General features: G+C 44.2%; 1 protein-coding gene across 1 annotated transcript in view; it reads right to left on the bottom strand.

Annotated features, from left to right (window-relative positions):
* Nucleotides 1-24,892, bottom strand: part of MGMT (O-6-methylguanine-DNA methyltransferase) — a 141,143-nt gene that overhangs the window by 104,408 nt on the left and 11,843 nt on the right. Inside the window, exon 3 of the mRNA XM_084210056.1 lies at nt 16,963-17,102. Coding sequence (XP_084066182.1) covers nt 16,963-17,102 — 140 coding nt within the window. The remainder of the gene's footprint in view (nt 1-16,962; nt 17,103-24,892) is intronic.

Raw genomic sequence — 24,892 nt, 5'->3', positions numbered from 1 at the left:
TACTGCAGACTTTGCATTTTACAGTGTCTGCTACACAGGCTAACAACTCGGAGAGAATTAAACAGGTGAGGCCCCTCGCTTCCAAAACAGCATTTTTCCATCAAATATCCAAAAGATATTCAACCTGGCCTGAGATTTGCTGCCCTGAATTAGACCTGACACTGGTAACAAAGGGGATTCTGTAATGGACATGGGCTCTCACAATGCAGTGCATTAATGGGCATCATGGTGAACATAATCTGTCAGGAATGGTCACAATAAAGATGTTCTCCTGATTAATGTTCCACTAGGCCTGTGCTTAATAATTTATATAATTTGTATTAACTTTCAAATTGCCATCACTGGGGTGGACAAGGAAAAACACACAAACAATTCAATATAATAATTTCACCCAGGAAAACATTTCACTTGGCAATTAAAACTGCTGGGTTTATAGAGGAGTGATCGTTCAGGATTTACAGAGATGAATTATTGTGAAGCAAAACTGCATATTTAAACAACATAATAAGAAAATTCTTCTAAGAGGTCATAAATACTTTATAAATTACATTAATATTGGTGTTTGGTATTACTGCATTTATATTCTTACGGATTGTGTATTTAAATATTACTCCCATAACAATGTATGATTCTATAAAATTAACAAACTTTTAAAATTGTGACAGTCTGCCTAATAAAAGCGTCTCCATTAATTTTTCTATTCTTTGAATAAAGAAATAGTAACGTTACACTAGTAAAAAATGGTCACTGTGCATTTCTTCAGCTAATCCTTGTTTTTCTACATGGAATTCAGCACACTGCAGAGCCAGGATGGTGGGTATTGGTCAAGAATATCCTATGCTATCCTATCAGGATGATTAATGAAGGCACCTTTTTCACAGAATGTCAGACTCTGCCTTTTTAACAACTGACCTTTCATAGAATACTACTGAACTCATAATTCCACTTTTGTTCAGTTTCTTATTAGTGGAGTTAAAATTAATACTTATGGGAATGATGGCTAAGGTGATGCACAGTAAATCTTAGAGCACATCAACCTTCTGCAGCAGCTACCAAAGGAATAGTACCTGCATTTGTCTACTCCAATAGCATAAGTATTCCAGTAAAACTCTGTGTCCTTTCAAAAGACAAATTAGGTCAATATTCAACCCTCTTTCAAGCACAAAGCTGTAAATATGGAGAGAAAAGTTCAGAATACTCAGAAAACAGGTCCTACTGTACACGGAGGGGGTGTTCATCCTGCTGCACTGCTTGAAGCTTCCAGGAGGACAGGGACATTTTCAGGAGACATTTTAGCCACACAGCTGGAGAGCTACAGGGACTCATTCCCAGTATGGCCACGTGTCCTAAAAATCACCTCTTCCAGCTGGGAAAACCAGCCCTGTGCTGTGCCAGCGCAAAGATTTTGGGGAAGGCATCAAGGTGATGAAATAATCCTAGTTTTGTACCCACTCCAGCAGAGAGCTGTCCCAGGTGAACAAAGGCCCCATTTCTTTGTGGAGTTTTGCACCCTGTGGTGTCACACATGAACTGCTCCCTTCCTGCCACCCCAGAATGCCCAACAGGAATGCTGAGTGAGCAAACTCAGCAGGAATGCCACAGCAGTGTCACACAGCAGTGCTCAGGTGAGCTGCCACTCCCTGCAGGGGACAGGACAGGACTCTGCGTGTCCCCTCTGCTCCAGGACTGCCACCACCTGCCACCCTCCCAGCCCAGCCCAGGCCAGCGGAGCCAGGGCTGGATTCCAGCTCACAGGGACACATCACTGCTGTCACTGCTCCCTCCCTGCAATGCCCCACCACTCCCCTCTTCCTGGAAATCGTTTCAGCTGCCCTGCAGTCACCCCGAGGTCCTCTCCAGCACCTGAGGAAGACAAGAGATGAAGGCTGACCACAGACAGCTCCAGCCTGTCACTACTGCCACAGCTCCAGGGACAGAGGCAGACAGGGATGCTCACACTGCTCCAAGGAAGTTCCACACAGCTCTGACAGCAGGCACCCCAGCAGTGCTGCTGGAGCCTGACCTGCCCAGGGAGATGTGCTGCTGCTGCCTGTGCATTTCCCAGGGCTCCTGTGCCCCTCCTGCACCACTCGCTGCTCCTCGGCACAAAGCCTGGGGCTTCCAAGCACAACTCAGTTCTGAACTGAGAGAGGCTGGGATTAGAGATTAGGAAGAAATCCTTCCCTGGCACAGGGTACCCAGAGCAGCTGGGGCTGCCCCTGGATCTCTGGCAGTGCCCAAGGCCAGGCTGGACACTGGGGCTGGAGCACCTGGGACAGTGGGAGGTGTCCCTGCCATGGCAGGGTGGCTCTGGATGAGCTTTAAGGTCCTTTCCAACACAAATCAGCCTGGGATGCTGATTCTAAGATGCCTGAACAAGAGCAGCTCAAATAAAACACACTGGAATGTGTTTAGTTACAGGAGAAAAACACTAAAAAAGTGTATGAACCAAATCTTCAGCAAGGCCACTCATTAACACAACTGGCTGTACTTTTATGCCTTTTTAAAACCCTGCCATCAACTCTGTCCCCTCATCATTACACACTAACAATTCTAAACCCTGAAGCCACAAGCTCCAGGCAGTTTCTTATCCTTGAAGGTATTTTAAGACAATAAAGAAAGGAACTTTTTCTTGGTACATGAAGATCCAAATCCACGTTCCAGCAGCATTGGAGCTGATGTCAAACACTTCAGACCTCACACAACTGGCAGCAATTCTGCTGTAAAACATTCACTAACAGCAGCAAATTGCAGCCTAATTTTTCTCTACACATTCATTGGCATTCATGTGAGGTGCACTCACATCCATTACGAGGGAAGGCATCTGCATTATGGCTAAATATTGCATCTTGCAAACAGAGCAGCGTTTGTGCTGCTTCAGCCCTTGCAAACCAAAGAGGGCTTCACCCTAAAGGAGGTTTTCCAGAACAAAGCTAAAGGACATTGGATGGATTTCAACCTCCCCTTAGAGCTCAGGGTTTTTTGTGAGGTCAACTGTGGCATAATTTAACTGTTCCATTACTGGAGACCTGAAAGCTGCTCCATGACTGGAGGCCTCCAGGCATGCATTACGTTAATATCTGCAGCTTGAAAAATAAACTGCTCCAAAAATATTATTTTTTTTCTGGAATCAATTTTACTCCTATTCCAAAAGAAAAAATATTTCCTTCTCCTTTCAGGCTCCAGAAGTGCCTTCACACCAGGAGAAGGATGGGCGTTTTCCCTGCACAACAAACAACATTTCCCAACTTTATCACGGTTGAACATTCAGAAGTTGCCAGAGAAAAGAATCACCTCTGAAAAGCAGGAAAATTGTACTGAAATAATGAATCATGTTCACTCGAGATGGGAAGGCATTCCTTAACAAGACTCCCAATTTAGAAGTGCTGGGTGAATAAAAAGGTATTTCCCAATTAATGTTCACAGATGTGTCTTCTGCAGCCCAAAACAAAGCAGACTTTCCAATTCTGTCAGGGCCACTCTGCCAGAGCCTGCAGTCCTGTGAGTTAGAGTTCCCTTGGCCACAAATCATCCTAATTACTGTGGAATTTTGATAACAAGTGATAGACCTGAAAGAAATGGATGGAGTGAAGACAAAGTTACAATGTGAATGCAGACAAAGCAAAAAGGCAGCGCAAAGAAGTGGGAGAATCAATAGGATTTATTTCATTCTTTCTGCAATGCTAATATGTAATAAATTACTAAATAAGGGCTCATTCTGATGGTTCTTTTCAGGAGTCCACAAAACTAAGAATTAAGATGCAGCAAGCTTTTGGAATAACTATCAACAAGTAAATAATGTAATTCAGCAATTAGTGATCCAGATGCTAAAGCCAACCCAAAGCCACCCTTCATTGCCACTCCTGCACAAGTTACAAAATATCAAACAACAACAAAAAAAGCAGCAAATCTTCAGCACTAAAAATCCCTAAAAGTGACTGTTTGGGTGACACTGCTTTCAAAGTGTGAAATTTTACTGTACAAGCAATTTCTTAGCCTGTAAAAGAATTCAATATTCTAGATCCACATCAGAGGGGAGCTCAGTCACATCATCCCAGATGTGAACACGGCACTATCAGCAAATAAAAAGTGTTATCAAGAATGTGCATTTTTGTTTTCCTTCAGCTTTGTTATACCTGGGGGTTGTTTTTTTGGCCACTTGACATCTTTTTACTGTGATTTATCTTCACTTCAGACAACAGATTCCTTGTTCATTTTCAAATTACCTGCACACGCTGGCAACCACACCTATCAGGAAGGTTTTTCTTGTTCCTGTCTGCTTTTGTTTTGCTGCAAGTCCTACGAGAAAGAATTCCAAGACGTATTTCCCAGAACAGGCAGGAAGCGGGACATGCTATCCCAAGCCTGAGGATATCCTCTGTTCCACACTGGGACATAAATCTCAAAGCCCAGAGGATTTCTGCATCAGTGAGGAGCATCTGGACAAGCTCAGAGTCACAAGCAATATTACCCAGCCTGCAGAGAACTTCTGACCTACAGGAGCTGAGAGGTGATCCCAGCCATGACTGACAGGAAAACTGGGATCTGCTTTAACCACAGCAGCAAAGGCAGAAAAACCTCCCAAAATATTCAAGGAATCAATAAAAACCCCACAAACAACTGCACCCACCTTGGTTTGTCATCCCTGCCACCATGAGCAGAAGAAATTAAAGAAAACCAGGCTGTTTCAAAGAATTCAGGTAGAGGTGGAGAGAACCAAGACAGTCCATGGTGAAATGATCTGGTCATTGTGGACTTTGGAATTCCAGAGGTACAAACAGAAAGACATTTTCTATATTCTTCAGGTGTCCATTTAAAATTAGAACAAACTCTTCTCAGAGGTGAAGAACATTCAGGAGCGTGAAGAATGACTACTTGCAAATTATTGAGGTATTACAGCTCAAATTGCCTTAATAGGAGCTGATTTATATTTATGGCCAAGTTTCATAAAGCGTTTAAACTTTTCACAACTCCTCCCCCAAGTCAGATCATTGAACTTGAAGAGCTTAAAAAATAAAACAGGAGATATTTTCCATCCTACTTTGTCCACTTATCCAGCCATCTACACACCAGGGTATTTAGTGCAGTTATCCAGCTGAAAGTTTTTGGTCAGTACAGTTGTATTTTATATATTAATAAAATCAAAGAACCACAGAATTGTTAAGGCTGGAAAAGACCTTAAAGAACATCAAGTCCAACCATCAACCATCAGCACTGTGTTCACCTTTAAACCATGTCCTCGAGTGCCACACCCAGATGGTTCTGGAACGCTTTCAGGGATGGGAATTCCATGGTTTCCTAGAGCATCCTGCACCCCAGGAGCTCTGGTGACCATCAAACCCTGGTGTCCTTCCATGATGCTTCACACACCAATAAATGCAGAGGTCTCATGGCCCTGAGTGTTCTGAGGGAGCACCAGGAATGCTTTGATGTTCCCAAGTCAGGAACTCTTCCAGGGAGACTTGTTCTCCTGGGCAGCTACCTGGGATTCAACCTGACCCCACTCTTAGGAACAATCCAGACATTTCCTATTGGAGCAGGAATGTCTAAAAGAGCATCTGGTTTCAAGGGAACTTCCAGGGCCTTTCAGTGATTTCAATGCCTGAAATAAAAGACTTGGAATATCAGTTTATTGCCCAGATAAACAATCTGGATGGACAACCTGTAGATTCTAAATTTTCCTAAGGTAGGCAGCATACCAGCTTGGTCCTGAAACACATCAAGACCTTTACTGGTGTGGGTCCATGAACGGGGAAATAAACTCATCTTTTTGAACGCTCTCCCTCAAATTCTGGACAGGCTTTCTAGCTGGAGTAGAAAGCAGTCAGCATTTTCCCAGCTAAAACTCTGCCAGGGAGCAATGGACACCATTGCTGAGCACAGGAGCCACCCTGGCAGCTCTGCCCAGCCTCTCCACGATGAAATCTCTGCGTGTGTGCACATGTGGAAGCAGCAGCTGCACGGGAGCACCTATGAAACAATAAACTCCTGCACCCTGGCGGGCTGTGACACTGATGGAGCATCGCCAGCAGCAGGCTACTCTGAGAGGCTGTTCATCATCATCACCTGAGCACAAGCAAAACCCAACTGTGGCATGACAAAGCCAGGGGGACGGGCATCAATAAAGCACAGCAAAAACAAATGACAGGAAAACAACTGACTGGGAACCTAAAGGACAAAGTTTCCAACTTAATCTCATTATTTCTTGCTCTGAGCTGGCAGAAGGAAAGTCCTCTGCCACAGCCTGCAGACAATTCTGACTTCGTGTCTCAATCTACATTATGATGATAATAACAGAAAAATAAAACCCGATGTAAAAATCTGTTAGTGCGAGTGACAATTTACACATATCAGCAGCCGATAGCAATGAGCCTCTCAAAGGTCACAATTAACCAAACAAATTGAGAAATGCTCCAAACCTCTCTTGCTCAGCTGACCACAACAGTTATTCAGAAATTGGGAAGCAATCAAAAGGTTTTTATCACCAGCAAGTGCCCATTTCAATAAGCAATGTGGCAATAATGAGTATTTATCACTTGAAGAATTTATGTGCACTAAACAGGTTTAAATTTCTCAAAAGCCAACAGGAATTTATTTCTTACCCAGAATCAGTGAGAACCAGCAAAGATGGGCTGGTGGGGTCGATCTACAAGAGATCCATCCTTGGAACCAGTTTCATTTAATGAATAGACATTTAAAGGAATTCTGGGAAGTTGGATTTAAGTAAGGCAAATACTGCAGACTCCAGTGAAACCATCCCAAGCCTGGGCTGCTGGAACAGCTCCTGTTTATTCCTGGTGGGGAGGAGAAAGCTCCCCATCCCAGGGCGAGGCACCTCTCACCACTGCCAATCTGATCAGCCTCTGAACACTCTGACAGAAAATGAGAATGAGATGTGGGATGGAAAGCAGCACTAAATGTTTAATATGATCTGCATTTCACAATTATTCCTTAAGTGTCTTTTCCCTGATAACTTTTTCCACTGCATGATCTTAGTGAGAAGATAATGGGAGATGCTGCTTTTGAATAAGTTATACATTTCCCCTGCTTTACTTGAACCTCACAATGCCACCATTATTAATATTTTTCCTCCACAAAACAGCAGTAGCCTTCCAAAGAAAAAGTCCTTGACCAAAATATCAGAGGATATTAAACTGAGAAGTGATCTACTGATGCAAATCATTAAATCTATTTGCATTTGCTTACTGAACCCTAACACAGAAATTAAACTACATAGTGTGGGAAAAGAGCTGGTTTTGCATGGTTAAAAGGAGACATCTTGGAAGATCCGAGCTCTATGTCATTAATTTTCCTTCTTCCCCTCATTAACAAGTAAAATGTTTTCACTGCTTGAAAAGTTTTAATAAATAGGAAAAAGCAGGGCAGCTGACATAAGTTTTTAATGTAATATACAAGAGCTTTTAATATTTTTACATATATTAATGTAAAAGCTAAAAATAAATGTTAAAAGGTTACATTTGTGAAGAAAGAAAAATGGCATTTACAGTTACAGGGTAAGGTTTTAGAATTTAACTCTTTCTCTCCCAGCATGGGGTGCTGAGGAGCATTTGCCATTTCCCTGGAAATCCCTGGAATTGCAGAGATGAGCCACTGCAGCAGCACCTGGGGGTTAAGGACACACATTCCCTCCCAGCTCTGAGCTCCAGGGTGATTTACTGGGCTTTGTCCTAGCAAGCCTTAAATTCTTTTTATAGAAGGAATTACGGGAGGCATTTTAAGAACAGCCATAATTAGCACAGGCACTGGCAGGGTGAGACCTTTGGGTTTCACTGAAATGTGTGAGCCAAAGTGGCCAGGGAGGGCCAGGAGCTGCTGCTGCCAACTCCAGCTGCAGCTGGGAACAGCCATCCAACACCAAAAAGCCAAGAGCATCCCAGGATACATCACAAGGAGGGTCACCAACAGCCGGGGGGATTGTCCCCCTCTCTCCTTGAGAGAGTCCTGGAGAATTCTCCTTCAATTCCTGGAGAACTCTGTCCAGCTCTGGGCTCCTCAGCACGAGGACCTGGAGCTGCTGCTGCAAATCCAGAGGAGGTCACAGAGATGCTCCAAGAGCTGGAGCCCCTCTGGAGCCAGGCTGGGACACCTGGGGGGGCTCACCTGGAGAGGAGCAGCTCCAGGGAGAGCTCAGAGCCCCTGGCAGGGCCTGGAGGGGCTCCAGGAGAGCTGGAGAGGGACTGGGGACAAGGATGGAGGGACAGGACACAGGGAATGGCTCCCAGTGCCAGAGGGCAGGGCTGGATGGGATACTGGGAATTGGGAATTGTTCCCTGGCAGGGTGGGCAGCCCTGGCACAGGGTGCCCAGAGCAGCTGGGGCTGCCCCTGGATCCCTGGCAGTGCCCAAGGCCAGGCTGGACACTGGGGCTGGAGCAGCTGGGACAGGGGAAGGTGTCCCTGCCATGGCAGGGTGGCACTGATGGGATTTGGGGTCCCTCCAACCCAACCCATCCCATGATTTCTGCTGGGCACTGACCCACAGCACTGACCTGATGTTTTCAACCTTGCACATTAACATGCACAGTGCTCTGTCTGAACAGCACAAGCCCAGTTTCAGGTGCAGAACACCAAACTTTGCTGCTCAGCTGGGCTGTGTTTGTAACCCTCAGGGTTGGCTCTTAAACCAAGACATGCTAGAACAGCCCAGTGATCATGTTGTACAGTGCTGGTATTTGAAAACAGAAAAAACCCAAGAAACTGTATTAGATAATATAACTTGTGCAGACACCCACTTGAAAATACCACAAATATGACTCTTTCTTTCTAGTGTGGAAGATGCAGAGCTCTAATAGTGGTGAAAAATTATTCCACCAAAGACTGGTGGGAGAATTTGTCTATGCAGCATCATCTCCTCGAGAAATTTCCCAGAAAACAAATCCTTTCCTGAGGCCCTGCCCTGTGCTGTGCCACAGACACAGCGCCTGGAGTGTCCCCACTAATGCCAGGAGTAATTCAGGCCAGGAGTGGAACCTTTCCACTTCCCCTGCCAGAGGTAGATTAATGCAGTGGAGCATTTTTCCATTGCAAATCCTTGCTATAAGGATGGGAAAATGGGCTGCATAATGACATGGATTATGTTTCTATTATGTCTCAGAATTAGTGGGTGTTTTGAATGTTGCAACTCTTCATCTTGGGTTTCCTTCCTCACTTCTGTGGTCCTCAAAAAAAAAAAAAAATTAGATGCACAGATAATGCTGGGAACAATTTAAAGGCACAGAAGTGTTTTGGGATTAAACAGAAGGGTGTGAGCACAGACACAGCTGGATGTGGGTAACAGGAACCCCTCCTGCAGCTCTCCTGGAGGGACAGAGCTGAACCACACAAGAGTTTTACTGACAGATGTCTGGAAGAGCAGCCTGGAGAGCCTTGACTACCACACATGTGATGGGAGCAACGTGCAGGGCTTGAGGGCAACCAGCACTGCAGGAGTTTGTGCAATCCCAGGATGGGTTGGGTGGGAAAGGACCCCAAATCCCACCCAGTGCCACCCCTGCCATGGCAGGGACACCTTCCCCTGTCCCAGTGCCACCCCTGCCATGGCAGGGACACCTTCCCCTGTCCCAGCTGCTCCAGCCCCAGTGTCCAGCCTGGCCCTGGGCACTGCCAGGGATCCAGGGGCAGCCCCAGCTGCTCTGGGCACCCTGTGCCAGGGCTGCCCACCCTGCCAGGGAACAATTCCCAATTCCCAACATCCCATCCAGCCCTGCCCTCTGGCACTGGGAGCCATTCCCTGTGTGCTGTCCCTCCATCCTTGTCCCCAGTCTCTCTGCAGCTCTCCTGGAGCCCCTTCAGGTGCTGTGAGGCCACTCTGAGGTCACCCCAACCTTCTCCTGGGCAGGTGAGCCCCCCCAGGTGTCCCAGCAGAGCTGCTCCATCCCCTGAGCGTTTGGTGTCTCTGGGTTCTCCAGCAGCTCCAGGTCCCTGCTGGGCTGGGCTCTGCAGGTGGGGCTCACCTGGGCACAGAGTTCCCCTTTCCTGCTGGGATCAGCCCAGGGCAGGGGGGGCTCTGGGCTCTGAGTGAACACAGCCAGCCCATGTCCAGCTTCTCATCCACCAAAAAATCCACACTTTTATTTTCTTTTTTTGCACAGAGCCCTTAAAGGCTCCTCTGCCAAGATTTCAGGGGAAAACCACAACTGAAGCCTTGCAAAACCCACTCCTATTTGAACCCTGCAATGCTGCCTTTGACAGATAATAGAAATGCAGCCGTGCTGTCAGGGAAAATAACCCAGCTAAAGTCTAGTATTGATTACAGTGGAGTTGCTCAAGATTCACTTCAGCTTCAGTGAGAGAGGAACGTGGGCTTTGCTAATCATGCAGAATTAAATTCACCAGCCAGACCTGACAATAAAACTTTGCCCACAAACCATTTCTAAAACCATGTGAAACCACATCTTTGAGCTGTGCTACGTGTCAGGCTGAGCTCTAAAAACATGCAGAAAGTTATTTTGTTTATGTTTAGGAAACACCACTTCCAATAAAAAGTTTTCTTAGCTTGATGCAGCATAAACAATCTGTAGCATCTCCACAAGAAACTATGAAAAAGCCTAGCCCAGTTTATTTTTAATAAAAGGAGGACTATGCTATATAATAACTCTTCCTGCCACATCCATTGAATCTGCTGAAATAAAGATTGATGCCTGGATATTTGTAGAGACTTCTACCAGAGAAGGCAATATTTCTTTTTTCCTTTCTTTCTTATTTTTTAAAATACACTTTCCTGTTATTTTGAAGTAATTTGAAGTAACAAGCATCATCTCCCTCTTACCCAGGCATCTGCATGTTTTGTTTCCAAAACCAGTGGCAGAAAACTCAATGAGATTTGTGAGAGCTTTGTGCCACAAGTTAAAAGACATTTGGAAATGAAAGGTTTTTCTTTGAAAGAGGAACATTTATGTAAGAGTGATCTTCTGGTGACTGCTCCACACAGGCACCACAAACAGGCTCTCCCTTGGCTCACCAGTATGAAATCCAATATTGTTAGCACAAAATCCTGGATTTGAACAAGCATCACCCAGAGGAACCAGGTGCTCTCTGAGCTAAAGCAGCACCTGGGAGGTTTTGGGAACAAGGCACTTCAGCAGTAACGAACAGGTGGGAGTTGTTGCTGGATTTTTTCACAGGCACTGGTGTTTTAGCACAGAACTGTGGAATTGTTAGGGCTGGAGAAGACCTCCAAGATCCTCAAATCCAACCATCAACCAGCAGCACCAACCACGTCCTCCAGCTTCAGCCCACCCAGGGATGGGCACTCCAACACCTCCCTGGGCAGCCTGTTCCAAAGCTTTACAACCCTTTCCATGAGAAGGTTTTCCCTAATTTCCACCCTGAGCTGCCCTGGCCCAGCCTGGGGCCGTTCCCTCTGCTCCTGTCCCTGTTCCCTGGAGCACAGCCCGACCCCCCGGCTGTCCCCTCCTGCCAGGAGCTGTGCAGAGCCACAAGGGCCCCCTGAGCCTCCTCTGCTCCAGCCTGAGCCCCTGCCCAGCTCCTCAGGGATTCTCCAGCCCCTGCCCAGCTCCTCAGGGATTCTCCAGCCCCTGCCCAGCTCCTCAGGGATTCTCCAGCCCCTGCCCAGCTCCCTCAGCCTCTCCTGGGGCTCCAGCCCCTTCCCCAGCCCCATTCCTTCCCCTTTTCCCCCTCATTTAGAGCTCATCCCAACCCATTAATTTCTTTACCCCAAGGATGTCCTCTGGCTCATTCAGGGTTTATCCTGCACCATTTTAAATGAAACTGCTGTTGTTCCACAATATTCAAGGAAGAACTTGAATGAGGAAGAGTGGAGCCTCTTCCAAGCCACAGTGCCAAAAATCCTCTACTTGCAGAAGTCACCTCAGATGTTCACAGTAAACCAGAAATCCACTCCAAGCAGCAGAGAAGTCACATCCTTACCTTCTTCAGTGGGCTTTTACTGTGCCCCTGAGCTCCACTAAGTTTCTTAGCCTTGGCTGATGCTCAGTGGAAAAATAGGAGGAGTGGCACTCTCCCAAATGCCTCCCACTTGTGGCATCAAAGTGAGATATCACTCCCAGTAAATTTTACAGCATGAGGAATGAAACAGTTAGCAAAGTTGACATTTAAACCATCACCACTGGCTATGATTAAATACCTCAGAGATGAACAGAGTGGTTCACACCTCTCCAAGTTATTGTTCTAGGCTCTTACCAGACTCCCTGCCCCGCTGCATCCTCTGCCTTTGCACACACCTGAGATTTTCCTTCCATCTCTAACAGCTGGAAAGCTGCTTAAACTGAGATTCTGAGAGTTTCTGATCATGTTACAGTGACAGAGAGAGATTGACTGAAACCCTGGTGAACTTCCTGAACTGCACATTCACCCTGAAAGGTTGAGGCAGATTAATAATAGGGGAAGGGCCAAACTGGCTCCTTGCTGCTCCTCTGATCTCCCTCAGTAAGATGGAGTCAAATGAAACACAAAGGAAAACTGCAAATAACCTGCAGGGAACACAGGGGGCAGATGAGATCACAGTGCTCCTGGAAGAGCCCAAAAGGAGGCCTGGGTGTATTCCTAGAGCCCCAGGAAAACACAGCGTTGGACCATTTGCCAGGCTGCCCAAACAGGCAGGAAGCACCAACACCTTCTCTGCAGCCTCCCAAATTCAGGTGCACACCAACAAACACACAAATCCCAACAAACACCCAACAAACACCCAATTCCTCGAGCTGGCCCCACGCCCCAGCAGCCCCAGAGAGCCAGGAGGGGCTGTCCCCAGCTCATCCCCATCCCGGGATGTCCCACCCAGCACGGCAGGGACAGATCACAGCAGCTCAGCTGAGCTTTCCAGCACAAACCTTAACTCAGGGTGGCATCCTCAAATCCCAGGAGCATCAGTGATATTCCACACGAGGGCTTTGGGCATCACCTGGGATCTGTGCCCACCCTACAGATGGAAATTTAACTGTCCTGTCACACACAGCCAGCAGGAGGATGATGGTGGTCATCCCTCCATGTGCCCAGCAGGATTTTCCAAAGCTGCTTCGTTTTCCTCAAAACATGTTCTACTCCAGCCCTTTTACTGAAATCCTCCAGTCCCCCAGGGCTTCCCTGCCCCATCCTGGCCAGGCAGGGAGCTGGCAAAACCAGGCTGATTTTCCTGAGGAAAAGGGAATTCCTGAGAGAATCTGGATTTCTGCAACACAGGGAGAAACTGCTCCCTGCTGCCACCCCAATGCCAAGTCCACAGCTCACATTTCCAAAGTATTTTTTGCTGTAAATATTCATTAGAGGGAAAACCATGGCTTGTGTTACCTGCTCACCAAGGGGATCATTTTCTGCGCACCTCTGGAATGAGTCAAGGCTTCTCAAAGCAGAGTCATCCCAGTGTGGGAACACCACAGCTGGCAGCAGAACAACAAAAAAACCCTAATTCTGGAACTGCAAAGCTGCTGAGGACACTTTGAAGTAAAGTACCAGTAAAAGAAAGGGAATTTTTCTTTTGTTCATGAGCAAGAAGTGTTAAACATTTACAATATTTCAGGTTGGGATGTTGGAGGAATATCAATCAAAACTGATCATGAGATTGGCATGAACTGAAAGAAAAACTACAACAGCTGATATAGCATGAAATAGATACATTATGTACCATTATATTGTACTATATAATTATATACATGATATGTATAATAATAAATTATATAATAATAAATAATATAATAGAAATTTTATATATATATATATAAAATACTTATACACAGCTTATGCACACTTTAGGGTTTTTCAAATATGAACTGTGAAGCTGAGGTTCTTAGAAATGGATACATTTGTCCAGATGAAGATGTCAAACCTTCAGGGACCTGTTTGGATCAGGACATCCTTATCACAGAACCCCAGACTGCTCTGGAGCCCTCAAAGCCCACCCAGTGCCACCCCTGCCACAGCAGGGACACCTCCCACTGCCCCAGCTGCTCCAAGCCCATCCAGTTCCAGGAAGGGGATGCACATCATGGATTTCAGAAGGCTGGATCAAGATGCCTCCTCTCCAAGAGAAACCATCCCAGTGTGACGTGTCTGGAGTTTTAAAGCCTGCAGCTTCCCGAGGAGCAGAATAACCTCAGGTTATTACAATTAGTTTCATCTCATTAATAGATCAATTTCTTTCAAGCATACTGAAACTGGGTTTTACTTTGTTGCTTCTCCTTTTAGGCTCCATTATAGTCTGTGTTCTTAAGTTTTAAGGAGAGCCATCAGCGGGGAGGTTGTAATCTCAGGTGATTAATTGCACAGCATTTTACAAGCTGTAAAACAGAGCGAGATCTCCACAAAGCGATTATGCCATTAACCAGGGGCTCTTATCAGATTTTTCTACAACTACCAGGTTTGTCTGACAGATTGCAAGTCTTAAGTATTTATATATTTCAAAGGTTTACTTATTTTTGTTGTTAAAAAACCCTAAAATCTCTATTGATTGCTACGTGCAATTCCACACGAGAAGTCCCAAGCACCGTGGAGCAGAATACCAATATTTATTACCAGACTTGTGCTCATTATGGTTCTCTCTGACAGGGGTCCATTAAAATCAATTTTTATGTTTCTTATGGTTTTTTTTTCCCACCCAATGTTCTTGCCATGGCGTTTATTAGTCAGTTAGGAGATACACCATGCTTTGTTTTTATTTTATTCTGTCGAAAATAATGAGGCCAGATTTAACAACTATTCACTGGCGATGAGTAGAAGAGATTAAATGTTATACTTCAGCACAAACATTTACAGATGGCTTTAAAATTTTTAGAACTTTATCAGTGCTAAAGACAAAAGGAAGTCCCACCTTTCTTCTTCAGATTTAAATTCTTAAAGTAATCATAAAAATACTCTTCTTGCCTTCAGCTTCAGAGTTATTCCTGAGTGGCAGACCCTCTAATGTAACAATTTTTGCACATAAATCATGCAGCCTGTGAGGCTGAGAGTTACCAGGATGCCACAAATGCCTCAAGATGAAGTCAGCTCACCACTGAGAAAAGGGAAGGTCTAGAACAGGTGAAAATTAAAATTTAGGAAAAGGATCTAAACTGTGCAACTTCTGCCGAAGAACAAGATCGTGAAAAACTTCAACCAGACAACATGAACACATTGCAGGTGAGCAAACCAGATGTCCTGGTAAAACAAAACCAGATTTTTTACTAGATGTTCTGGTAAAAGAGCAGCACTCATCCCTACAAATGGCTCTGAGAGCCCCCAAATCTTTTTCCTACTCTTATTCCACTCCCTCACTGACATTCACCCTTCACAAGCTGAAGATCCTCATCCCCTGGGCTGCTCTCCAGGCAGGTTTTGCTCTGCAGCAAAGCCAAGTTCCAACTCTATCCAAATACCCATTTATTTCCATTCCTCTTCAGCAGAAATCCAGCACTTAAACCAGAATCTGAAGAAGTGCAGCAGTTATTTCCATATCCAAAGCTGTGAAATCCAGAGGCTGCCGAGTTTTTGTATGGGAGGTAAAATCAAATTTCAACCAGAACACACATTGTGCCCCCTAGTCCTGATTAATTTCACACCCATTCCAGCTACAAGGAGAATAAAATAGGAGAACAGGCATCCTACACATCCATGGAGAACTTCAGAGACAAACACAGGATGAAAAAAAGACAACAATGAGAAAAGAAGCCAAACCTGCTTGAGTACTGTCAGTGACAGCTTGAATGCAGCAGACTGTGGAAAGGTGGAATTTAATGACCAAACTCAGTTGAAAGACCAGTCTTAGAGAAGTCTGAGAAGCCTTGATTTTGCCAAAGAAATTCTGCATAAAAATTTAGCATCTAATTCTGAATGAATTCAACGTTCCTTCCAATGATGGCACTGAACATTTCCTCAGAAATAAGGAAAAAAAATCAAAGTTCTGAGCAGGACAGATGGACTCCAGCAGACTGAACACAACTTACAACAAAGAGGAAAATGCACGGATTTGGGTTTGAGACATCACCTCCACTGCCACGTGGGATCTGCTCCAAACTCCAGCAGACATTACAGCTCTGGGAAAGCAACTAAAGCTCTCACCAGTACTGCACAGGGATTAAAACAACCTGTCAGTCCTGCTTCTACCTGTTGGAGCATAGATCCATATATAAAAAATATAAAAAATAAAACTAGAGAGATAGAAAAATAAAATATAAAAAATTTATAAAAATAGATTAAAATTAAAATAAAATTAACAAAAATTTAAAGAAATAATACTATTAAATAAACATTAAAAATAAATAATAGTATTAAATGATTAAATTAAATTAAAATAAAAATAATATAAAAATAAAATAAAAATATAGAAATATTGAAAATTATAGAAATATAGAAATGTTTACATATATAAATACTAAAAATATAAAAATATAAAAATTAAAATATAAAAATAAAAAATATAAAATAAAATTATAAAATTATAAAAATATAAAAATGTAAAAAAAGTAAAATATAGAAATATAAAAAAATAAAAATAAAAAATAGAAATATAGAAATATGAAAATATGAAAATATGAACATATGAAAATATAAAAATATAAAATATAAAATATAAAACTATAAAAATATAAAAATATAAAATTATAAAAATATAAAAATATAAGAAATATATGTAGGTCTGCAAGATTTGTGAGGTGTGCAAGGAGATTTTACCCTCAGTGACATTTACATGTGTGCCAAAAATTAAGGCAGGAGATTCTTTCAAAACTTACATTGAAAGCCCTTAGAGTTTAAAATGTTTGCTAATGTTTTTGAGGCAGCAGAGGAATGGATGTATTTTGGAGTCCTTGAGGGCACGAGAGGCTCCTCCCAGTAGGATCAGCACAAACGAGAGTGCAATCTCTCAGGTGCCATCTCTCAGGTGCCATCTCTCAGGTGCCATCTCTCAGGTGCCATCTCTCAGGTGCCATCTCTCAGGTGGCATCTCCCCCCCGCAGCACAGGCACAGGGCCAGGATCAATAGCTCATGAACTCACCCCCGTGGCAGCAGGCTCGTTTGGGGAAGTTTGATTTCATGTACGCCCTCCTCACAGCCCCAGATCTCGATCCTGCCCAGGGGGCTGAGCAGAACCACCTGCTTCTCCTGGCATGGAGATCCTCCCTGCTTGGAATTCACCTGTTCAAGGAAATAAAACCCTTTTAACTGCAGGGATTTGCACCAAGGAACAGATTCCAGTAGTTTTCAAAAGCAATCTGAACAAAAGGAAGACAACAGCGAATTTCAAGTTTCAAAATTCCAACTTAAAATGATCTATCTTCAGAAGTCAGCACCTAAATCAAAGTCTCAAAAAAACCATTAACTAGCAGCACAGTGATCTTCATAAAAACGTGAAATAGCAGCAGTTTCATGGCTGGTTTATCAGCTAAAATCCAGTGTGTTGTGACACTTATTTAAAACAGGACTGTAGTGACAACAAAGTAGATTCAGTGGTTTAGAGCAGCAGTGTTATGCAAATAACAGCTGGAACACAAATAGAATATGTCTGCTGGAAAAGAAAACACATGAAAAAATCAATCATTCCTTGGAAAAGAAGCATATTTTTATTCCCATTGTTACCAGCCTGCTTTTACGATTACTGATAGGATGTAGCTGGAAACAGCTGCCAAGTATTTCTCAATATTGGACAAGACCAACAATAACAGACTTGTCAAATTCATCCTGGCAAAAAAAAAAGCCCCAGTCTGGAAGTGTGAGTTGTATTCCCAGTCTGGTTTGTGCCATCCCTGCAGCAGGACAGGACAGAACATCACCAGTGTCCTCTGCAGCCCCCCAGACACCAAACCTTTGGTCCAGACCACGCAAAGTCCTGTGCTCCAAAGAGCTCAGCTCACGTGAAACTGGGAAAAAAGGCAACAACTGAGAAACTGTGAGGCAGCACAAGGTAACTCCACCATCAAACACAGGATAAATGGCTCCTACAACTGTTTGGGATGGAAGGGACCTTACAAACCACTTATTCCCACACTGCCCCAGGTGCTCCAAGCCCCAGTGTCCAACCTGGCCTTGGATCCAGGGCCTGCCCACCCTCCCAGGGAACATTTCCTTCCCAATATCCCATCCATCCCATCCCATCCCATCCCATCCCATCCCATCCCATCCCATTCCCTGTGTCCTGTCCCCCCAGGTGCAGCACTCTGCACTTGACCTGTTGAACTTCATGAGCTTTCCTGAGACAACACTGGGAGAACAACAAATTTCTTGGACTAATTTTATTTTCCTCCCTGTGTTCGAAGCTGGATGGGGCTTGGAGCAAGCTGGCACAGTGGAAGGTGTCCCTGGCCATGGCAGGGGATGGGATGAAATGAGATTTGAGATCCCTTCCAGCCCAACCCATTCTGGGATTCCATGACTGCCGGAGCAGGGGTGCAGCAGGAGCCAGGAAGGTCCAGCAGGGTGACTTACAGCTGCCCACTGCTCACAGCTGTACAGTAATTAGCTGTTTTCCCAATAAGAGAATCTTTTCAAACCCTGTTATTAAGTGCTGTGGAATGAAGTCACATCTGTGAGTCATATAACCAGGGTGAGAAAAAGCAGAAAAACCATCAAGCTGACAGTTTTGCAAAACCAGGGCAAAGGTAAACCTAAAGCCCTGAATTTTGGGAAGCTCTTACACAATTCCTCCATTACAGACAGGCAGCAACCAGAGCAACCTCACTCAGCTTGGAGAAGTCCAGAACTGCAGGTTCCCTGTGGTTTATTTACTTGGACTGCAACCCCAGTTGCTGAATAATCAAATGTTTGGTGGCATCACAAAGAAACTCCTTTCCAACCACCTTTTCCATGTTTCTTCCCCTTCCTGGAGGACATGGGAGAACTTCTCTGGAGCAGCATCTCATTGCAGGAATCAGCAAACAAGCAGTAAAATTTACATATGTGGCAAAGCAGCACACATTCTTCATGGTTATGGGTGTGACAGCCCTGAACCAGCTGCACTGAACCTCACACCCTGTGCTCCAGGATATTTCCATCAGAACAAAACCCAGGATGCAGGGAGCAGCAGAGAACTATCAATAACCCTCTGAGCTCTCTCCAAGTTGAACTAAGCTTTATGGATGAAACCCTGAGTGACTGCAAGTCCTATTTGCAGCCTTGTTTATCATATTCATTGGGCAGCAATGTTCAGAAGGTTTATTTCTGGAAAAGAAGGAGGCTGCAGGACATCAATCCACATCCATATGCAACTGCCTTGGGATGCTCCAGGATGAAGGTCACTGACAGATGGACAATGCACACTCCTCTGTCCAAACACTAATTTTGTTATTTAGGCTGGACAGGAGGAGAAATTTCCTCCCAGAAAGGGTTGTCAAGCACTGGAACAGGCTGACAGGGGAAGTGGTGGAGGCTCCATCCCTGGAAGTGCTCCAAAAGCAAGAGGATGTGGCACTTCAGGATGGGGTTTAGTGGTGCTGGTGCAGGCTGGACACTTCCCCTGGATCCCTGACAGTGCCCCAGGCCAGGCTGGACACTGGGGCTGGAGCAGCTGGGACAGGGAAAGGTGTCCCTGCCATGGCAGGGGTGGCACTGGATGGGATTTAAAGTCCCTTTTCAACCCAAACTGTGATTTATAAAAAATTGGAAGAATTCTGATCAGCTTCTGCATCATCTTCACCTTCATTGTGCCCTTCCACTGCAATACCTATAATTGTGTATCAAAATATCTTGCAATTTTGATATTAGGTAGAAAAAATTATTATTTTAATACAGGAAACCACCTCTGCCAACCTCTGGAGTTTTCCCAAAGAAATAAAACTGTAGGAGCAACAATTGTAAGTTTACCTCACCAGACTGCTAAATACAGCAAACTGGAAGACTGCAATTTTATTTAAATTTGCATTAAGCAGCTTTCACACTACAGTAAATAATTCAAATATTTCTATGTTTTGTTGCTCCTAACCCCCCCAAAAACTCCACTGGACATTGGCCTGACATCCTAGAATCCAATTCATATCCATAATGATGAACAGAGAAATAAAAAAGGCAGAGAAATCTTGAGAATCAGCAAGGCTTAAAAAAAAATAAGTCTGTAGCAAAGCATTTCCATGCTCCATGTTGTCCCAGCAAACAATTTGTGTTTTCCAGAAAAGTCCAGAGAGCAAGCCCTGATTTTCCTTTCAGAATTATGGAGAACTGAATCCTCCCCATCAGAGCCCTATCTCTGATGGATCTCCCCTCCACAGGTTTTTCCATTTCCTTCACTCTGCTTTTACAATATAAACCCACCACACCAATAGCAAAATATTAACAATAATCCCCTCTGCATCTGATTTAACGGGGGATTTCCATTAGGCTACAGCATGGAAGCCCTCACGAATTTTTTTCTTTTCCCCTCAAATATTTCTGAGAATCAAGGCAAAAATAACATATTCAGCTGGCAAATGGAATGTGGCCTCACACATCCTGCAATTGGATTTTTCTGAACCTGCATTAATCAGGGAGATGTCCCAGTTCCTCCAAGAAGGGGCTCTCTTGATCATTTTCAGATTAACCAAGCCTTGAGCTACGTGCGATGGAAATGCAACCAACAGCAGGAAATTGCATTGCAATTCTTGCCCCTATTTCCCTCAGACCCCAAAATGGTCCCATTTCCAGCATTTCTAGCCAAGCCAGTGCTGCACATTTGGAAATGCTGTTCAGCTCTTCACACTTCTGTGGAGCTGAAGAACCCAGCCAGGGGTCTCAGGAGGATTCCCACACGACCTTGCTCCCATGCTGGGAACCACACACTGCCTTCAAACACTGAAAATCACTGTCAGAGGACCTGGATTGCACCAGTCAGAGGAATTCTAACCCAAAAAATCTGAATTTCTGGATGCGTTAATCCATTGCAATCACTACCTGCAGGTGATTCCCTTGATACCCACCCCAGGAGAGGTGTGACCAGGCACCAACTTGTTCATTTACTTCCCATTCTCCAGAAATTTATCCTAAAAACTTCATCACATCCCATTCTCCAGAAATTTATCCTAAAAACTTCATCACATCCCATTCTCCAGAAATTTATCCTAAAAACTTCATCACTTCCCATTCTCCAGAAATTTATCCTAAAAACTTCATCATTTCCCATTCTCCACAAATTTATTCTAAAAACTTCATCACTTCCCATTCTCCACAAGCTTATCCTAAAACCCCCACCAAACTCCTGACATTTGCATCAACAAATGAGCTACAATTCACAAACCCCTGCCCTGTTTTGATGGTGCCACAGAATATCAGGGACTCGCCAAAAAACCAACTTCAGACATTTGTTGAGCTTGAGGATGATCAATAAATGCCAGGGAAGCTGCTCCTTCCTCCTAATTACAGGAAAAAACCACCAGGTCTGGACTCGTAGAGGGTCCTTCTTTTGAGTATCTCAAAGCTGCTTGATATTGATTCAAGTTTTGAATTAACATTCAATCAAAGCTTCAAATATTGGATTTAAATTTAAGGGGAATACATCAGAGTTTGGCAATTTGCTCCTTCATTTCAGTCACCCTTTCCTGATGCAGTAAGTCTGCATCCTTCTCCTAACAAAACCCTTATCAAATCCCATCAGGCAAAGCAAGAATCCATCATAAATCAATGTATGCAAAATTATTTCGGGTCAAAACCCCTCTGCCACTGATGAGGTTGCCCATGCCAGAGGGCCACCCATCCAAGGATTTCACTGACTTACACTTCTCTCCACATCTCCTTAACAGTTTAAAACTTCCTGTATTTGTTTCACTGGGTTCTGCCTGTTTATTTGAAAGGAAACAATCCATTGTACGTAAAGAATATGGGAGAAGATATTAATAGTAAAGGTAATGTATTTCTGCACATATAGTGCAGGGTGGAGGGTGATTTTCCAACCTTATGGGCCTTGTCTTAGAGGAAAAAGCCATTTTTTAGTGTTTCAAGGCAAGGAAAGATTTAAGGGCTGTGAATAGAAGACAGGATCCATGCAATCAGAACAATCTAAAAATCTACTCCTGTTAATATCTTGATTAACCATCTATATTTTCACCTTACAAAAGCTACTGTTCCAAGAAAACAAAGAGTTTATGTACTACAAATAATTTTAATGCAGGGAAGAAAGAAGGAAAGAGTTTGTTGGAATTTTCACGCTCTAAGTGAAATATATTGAAAGTTGAAGTGAAATATAGTGAAAGTTTAATATATTGGAATATTAGTATCACTTTGCTATACTGGAATAAAAGTTAGAGACAATGAGAAACATTTAATTCTCAGTCTTTTTGCTTACTATGAAATGTCTGATTTCTTTCCAAGCTAAAATACAAATTTTTCTCAAAGCTGCTTCCTCCCCTTGAAAAAAAAAAAGTCCAAGGATTTCCAGCTAAATAGAATGGTGTGACCTCCAAAGAAATACGAAGCTGGGGCTGCCCCTGGATCCCTGGCAGTGCCCAGGGCCAGGCTGGACACTGGGGTTGGAGCAGCTGGGACAGGGAAGGTGTCCCTGCCATGGCAGGAGTGCAATTGGATGAGTTTTAAGCTCTTTTCCAACCCAAACCATTCTGGGGTTCTGTGATGAGGATGTCCTGATCCAAACACACCCCTGAAGGTTTGACATCTTCATCTGGACAGTTGAAGACGTGAGAAAGTTGTCCTGAAAGCCAGGAAGCTCCTTGTCCATAAAGCCAAAGGATGGCTGCTGCCCCCTGCAACCCACAGGGAGCTCTGACCAACATCCCTCATTATTTAATGGAAAAATAATTCCTGAACCAGGTAATGCACAATTCCAGCATCACTCCACTCACAGCATCCCCCAAAAATATGGAAAATCGTCAGTCCAAAGAAAGCCAAGTGCCCCACAGGTTTTAAATTAAGGCAAAAGCTAATTTTTGAGGAAAAGAAGATGTTGCCTAAACTCAAGAATAGTCTTCGAACAAAACAATCCTGTCGGTACCTAACCTGATGCAATTCAGTCAATTGCATCTACTAAAAATTCTATTTTAGCAGCCTGCTAAAATAAAATTTTATTTTAGCAACCTGCTAAAAATAAAATAACTTTTAAAAACTACCTTTAATGTTCTAAAACACAAGTGCTTTGTATCCTGCTGCAGGTTCCTGCGCACTGAACAACCCTGACCTGGACACAAGGCACCTCCTCCCCTCCACAATCACTGTCCCTGCTGGGTGCACTTCTCCTTCCTGCAGCATCCAAAACAAACTTTCAGCTTTCCAGCAAAAAGCACTGGAGATCCAGGTCCATGGAACTCTCTCCTGGCTGCAGGAACAATAAACACCTCCCCAGCTGAGCCTCTCAAACGAGAGCTGCACTGACACCCTGCAGTGCTCTCCTGGCGTCTCACTGCTTCTCAGAGTAAATCTAACCCTGGTTAAGCCAAACCTGTAACTTCAGAGGGTATGAAAACAAAACCTCCTCATTTCCTGGTGCGGGGAGGTTTGGAAAGGAAATGTCAGAGAGACTGGAAGCAAATCCAGGGTTAGTTTGGGGTGATGCAATTTCTTTACCTTCCGAAGAACTAATCCCATCAAAATGTGAAGGTACAGAATCAAACTGCATATTCTGAACATATACAAATAGACACTGGCATAAACACTCAAAATCAGTGCCCCTCTTCCCTTATCCAAAGGCCCACTTCACACAAGCCCCCAAAAACCAGGGGGATACGCGCTCACATGGAGCAACATTTGCTTTCTACGGCATTTCAAAAGTCTTGAGGAGAGCAAACACGTAATTCTTTATTAAACAATCAAAGACAACAAAAGCAAGTTCCTGTTGTCCCATCGCATTATCCTACTAATCCTCTTTGGATGGCACCCAGAAGCCCCCGAAATGCCAAGTGGGGAAGTGCCTTTCCAAGCAGTGGTCGCCTCTGGCTCTTTGGCTGCGCCTTCAGTCGGCTGCTTTGGCAGGCGGGAGCAATGAGCAATTCCCAGCACCCAGGGCCGGCCCCGACTGCCTGATTTTACTGGAAGGGCACTGCAATTGTAATAAACCCATCTCAGCTCCCCTGAAGGGGCAGGGGGGTCACAGCTCCCGCGTTCCACACTCAGCAAGGGCAGTTTTCAACTCCATCTGCTGCTCATGCCAAGCCTGGACTGGAGCTGGTACTTGAACAGCACACCCCAGCAGGCTGTTCAAACAGGAATTCTGCTGTATTGTTTCCTCCAGAACCTCTCCAAAAACAAGTAAACACATCCTGCATCTTTCCCCAGCTATTACTTATACAGGAAATTTAAATGGGCTGCAGGCACAGCAGCCACGTGGCACTTAAAGCATAGGTACCATAATAAACCCCATACACATCAATTAAGAAATTGATACCATGTGATATCAATGGCACAAAGCAAAGAATAACACCTGAGGATCTCCAAGGTGTTTTCCCAAACAATTCTCAGCATCTACTTACACAGCACAGAAGCAGAGTGGTGTTAATTAATTTTAAAAATTCCTGATCATGGTGGGAGTTACTCAGGGCATCTCATCAAACTGGGGGCTGCCAAGAGATTTTATAATTAATTAAACTGAAATGGAGCACCAAGAGGAGGGAAAGTGGACAGGACAGTGCCAGCTATTCCTGGAATAATCCGATTATGGCAACAAGTGTGTGCACCCAGTTAGTGGGTAGCTGCAAATCCCACCAGGAACCAGCCCAAAAGCCACGAGTCCTGGTGTAGCTTCCATGGGGAGGGGAAGCACATTGTCCCTCTTATCCTCCCAAGGACCAACTAAAGGGATTAAGTCCTCCAGCTCCTCATTTTTGAAGCTGGAAATCCTATGGCAGAAGATTCAGTTAGAAGCACTGCAAAGCAATGTTATATTTTGTTGAGTTGTTCAGTATTTTAACATTGTCAGAGGGAATAAAACACTGATTTTTTATACTTGCATTATAAATATTTAAAAATAATTAAGAAATTTGCTTCCAAACAATAAATAAATAAATGTACTAAAGGATAAA

The sequence above is a fragment of the Fringilla coelebs genome (assembly GCF_963513975.1).
Source record: "Fringilla coelebs genome assembly, chromosome: 8".
NCBI lineage: Eukaryota > Metazoa > Chordata > Aves > Passeriformes > Fringillidae > Fringilla > Fringilla coelebs.
This window is presented reverse-complemented; position numbering and strand designations above follow the sequence as displayed.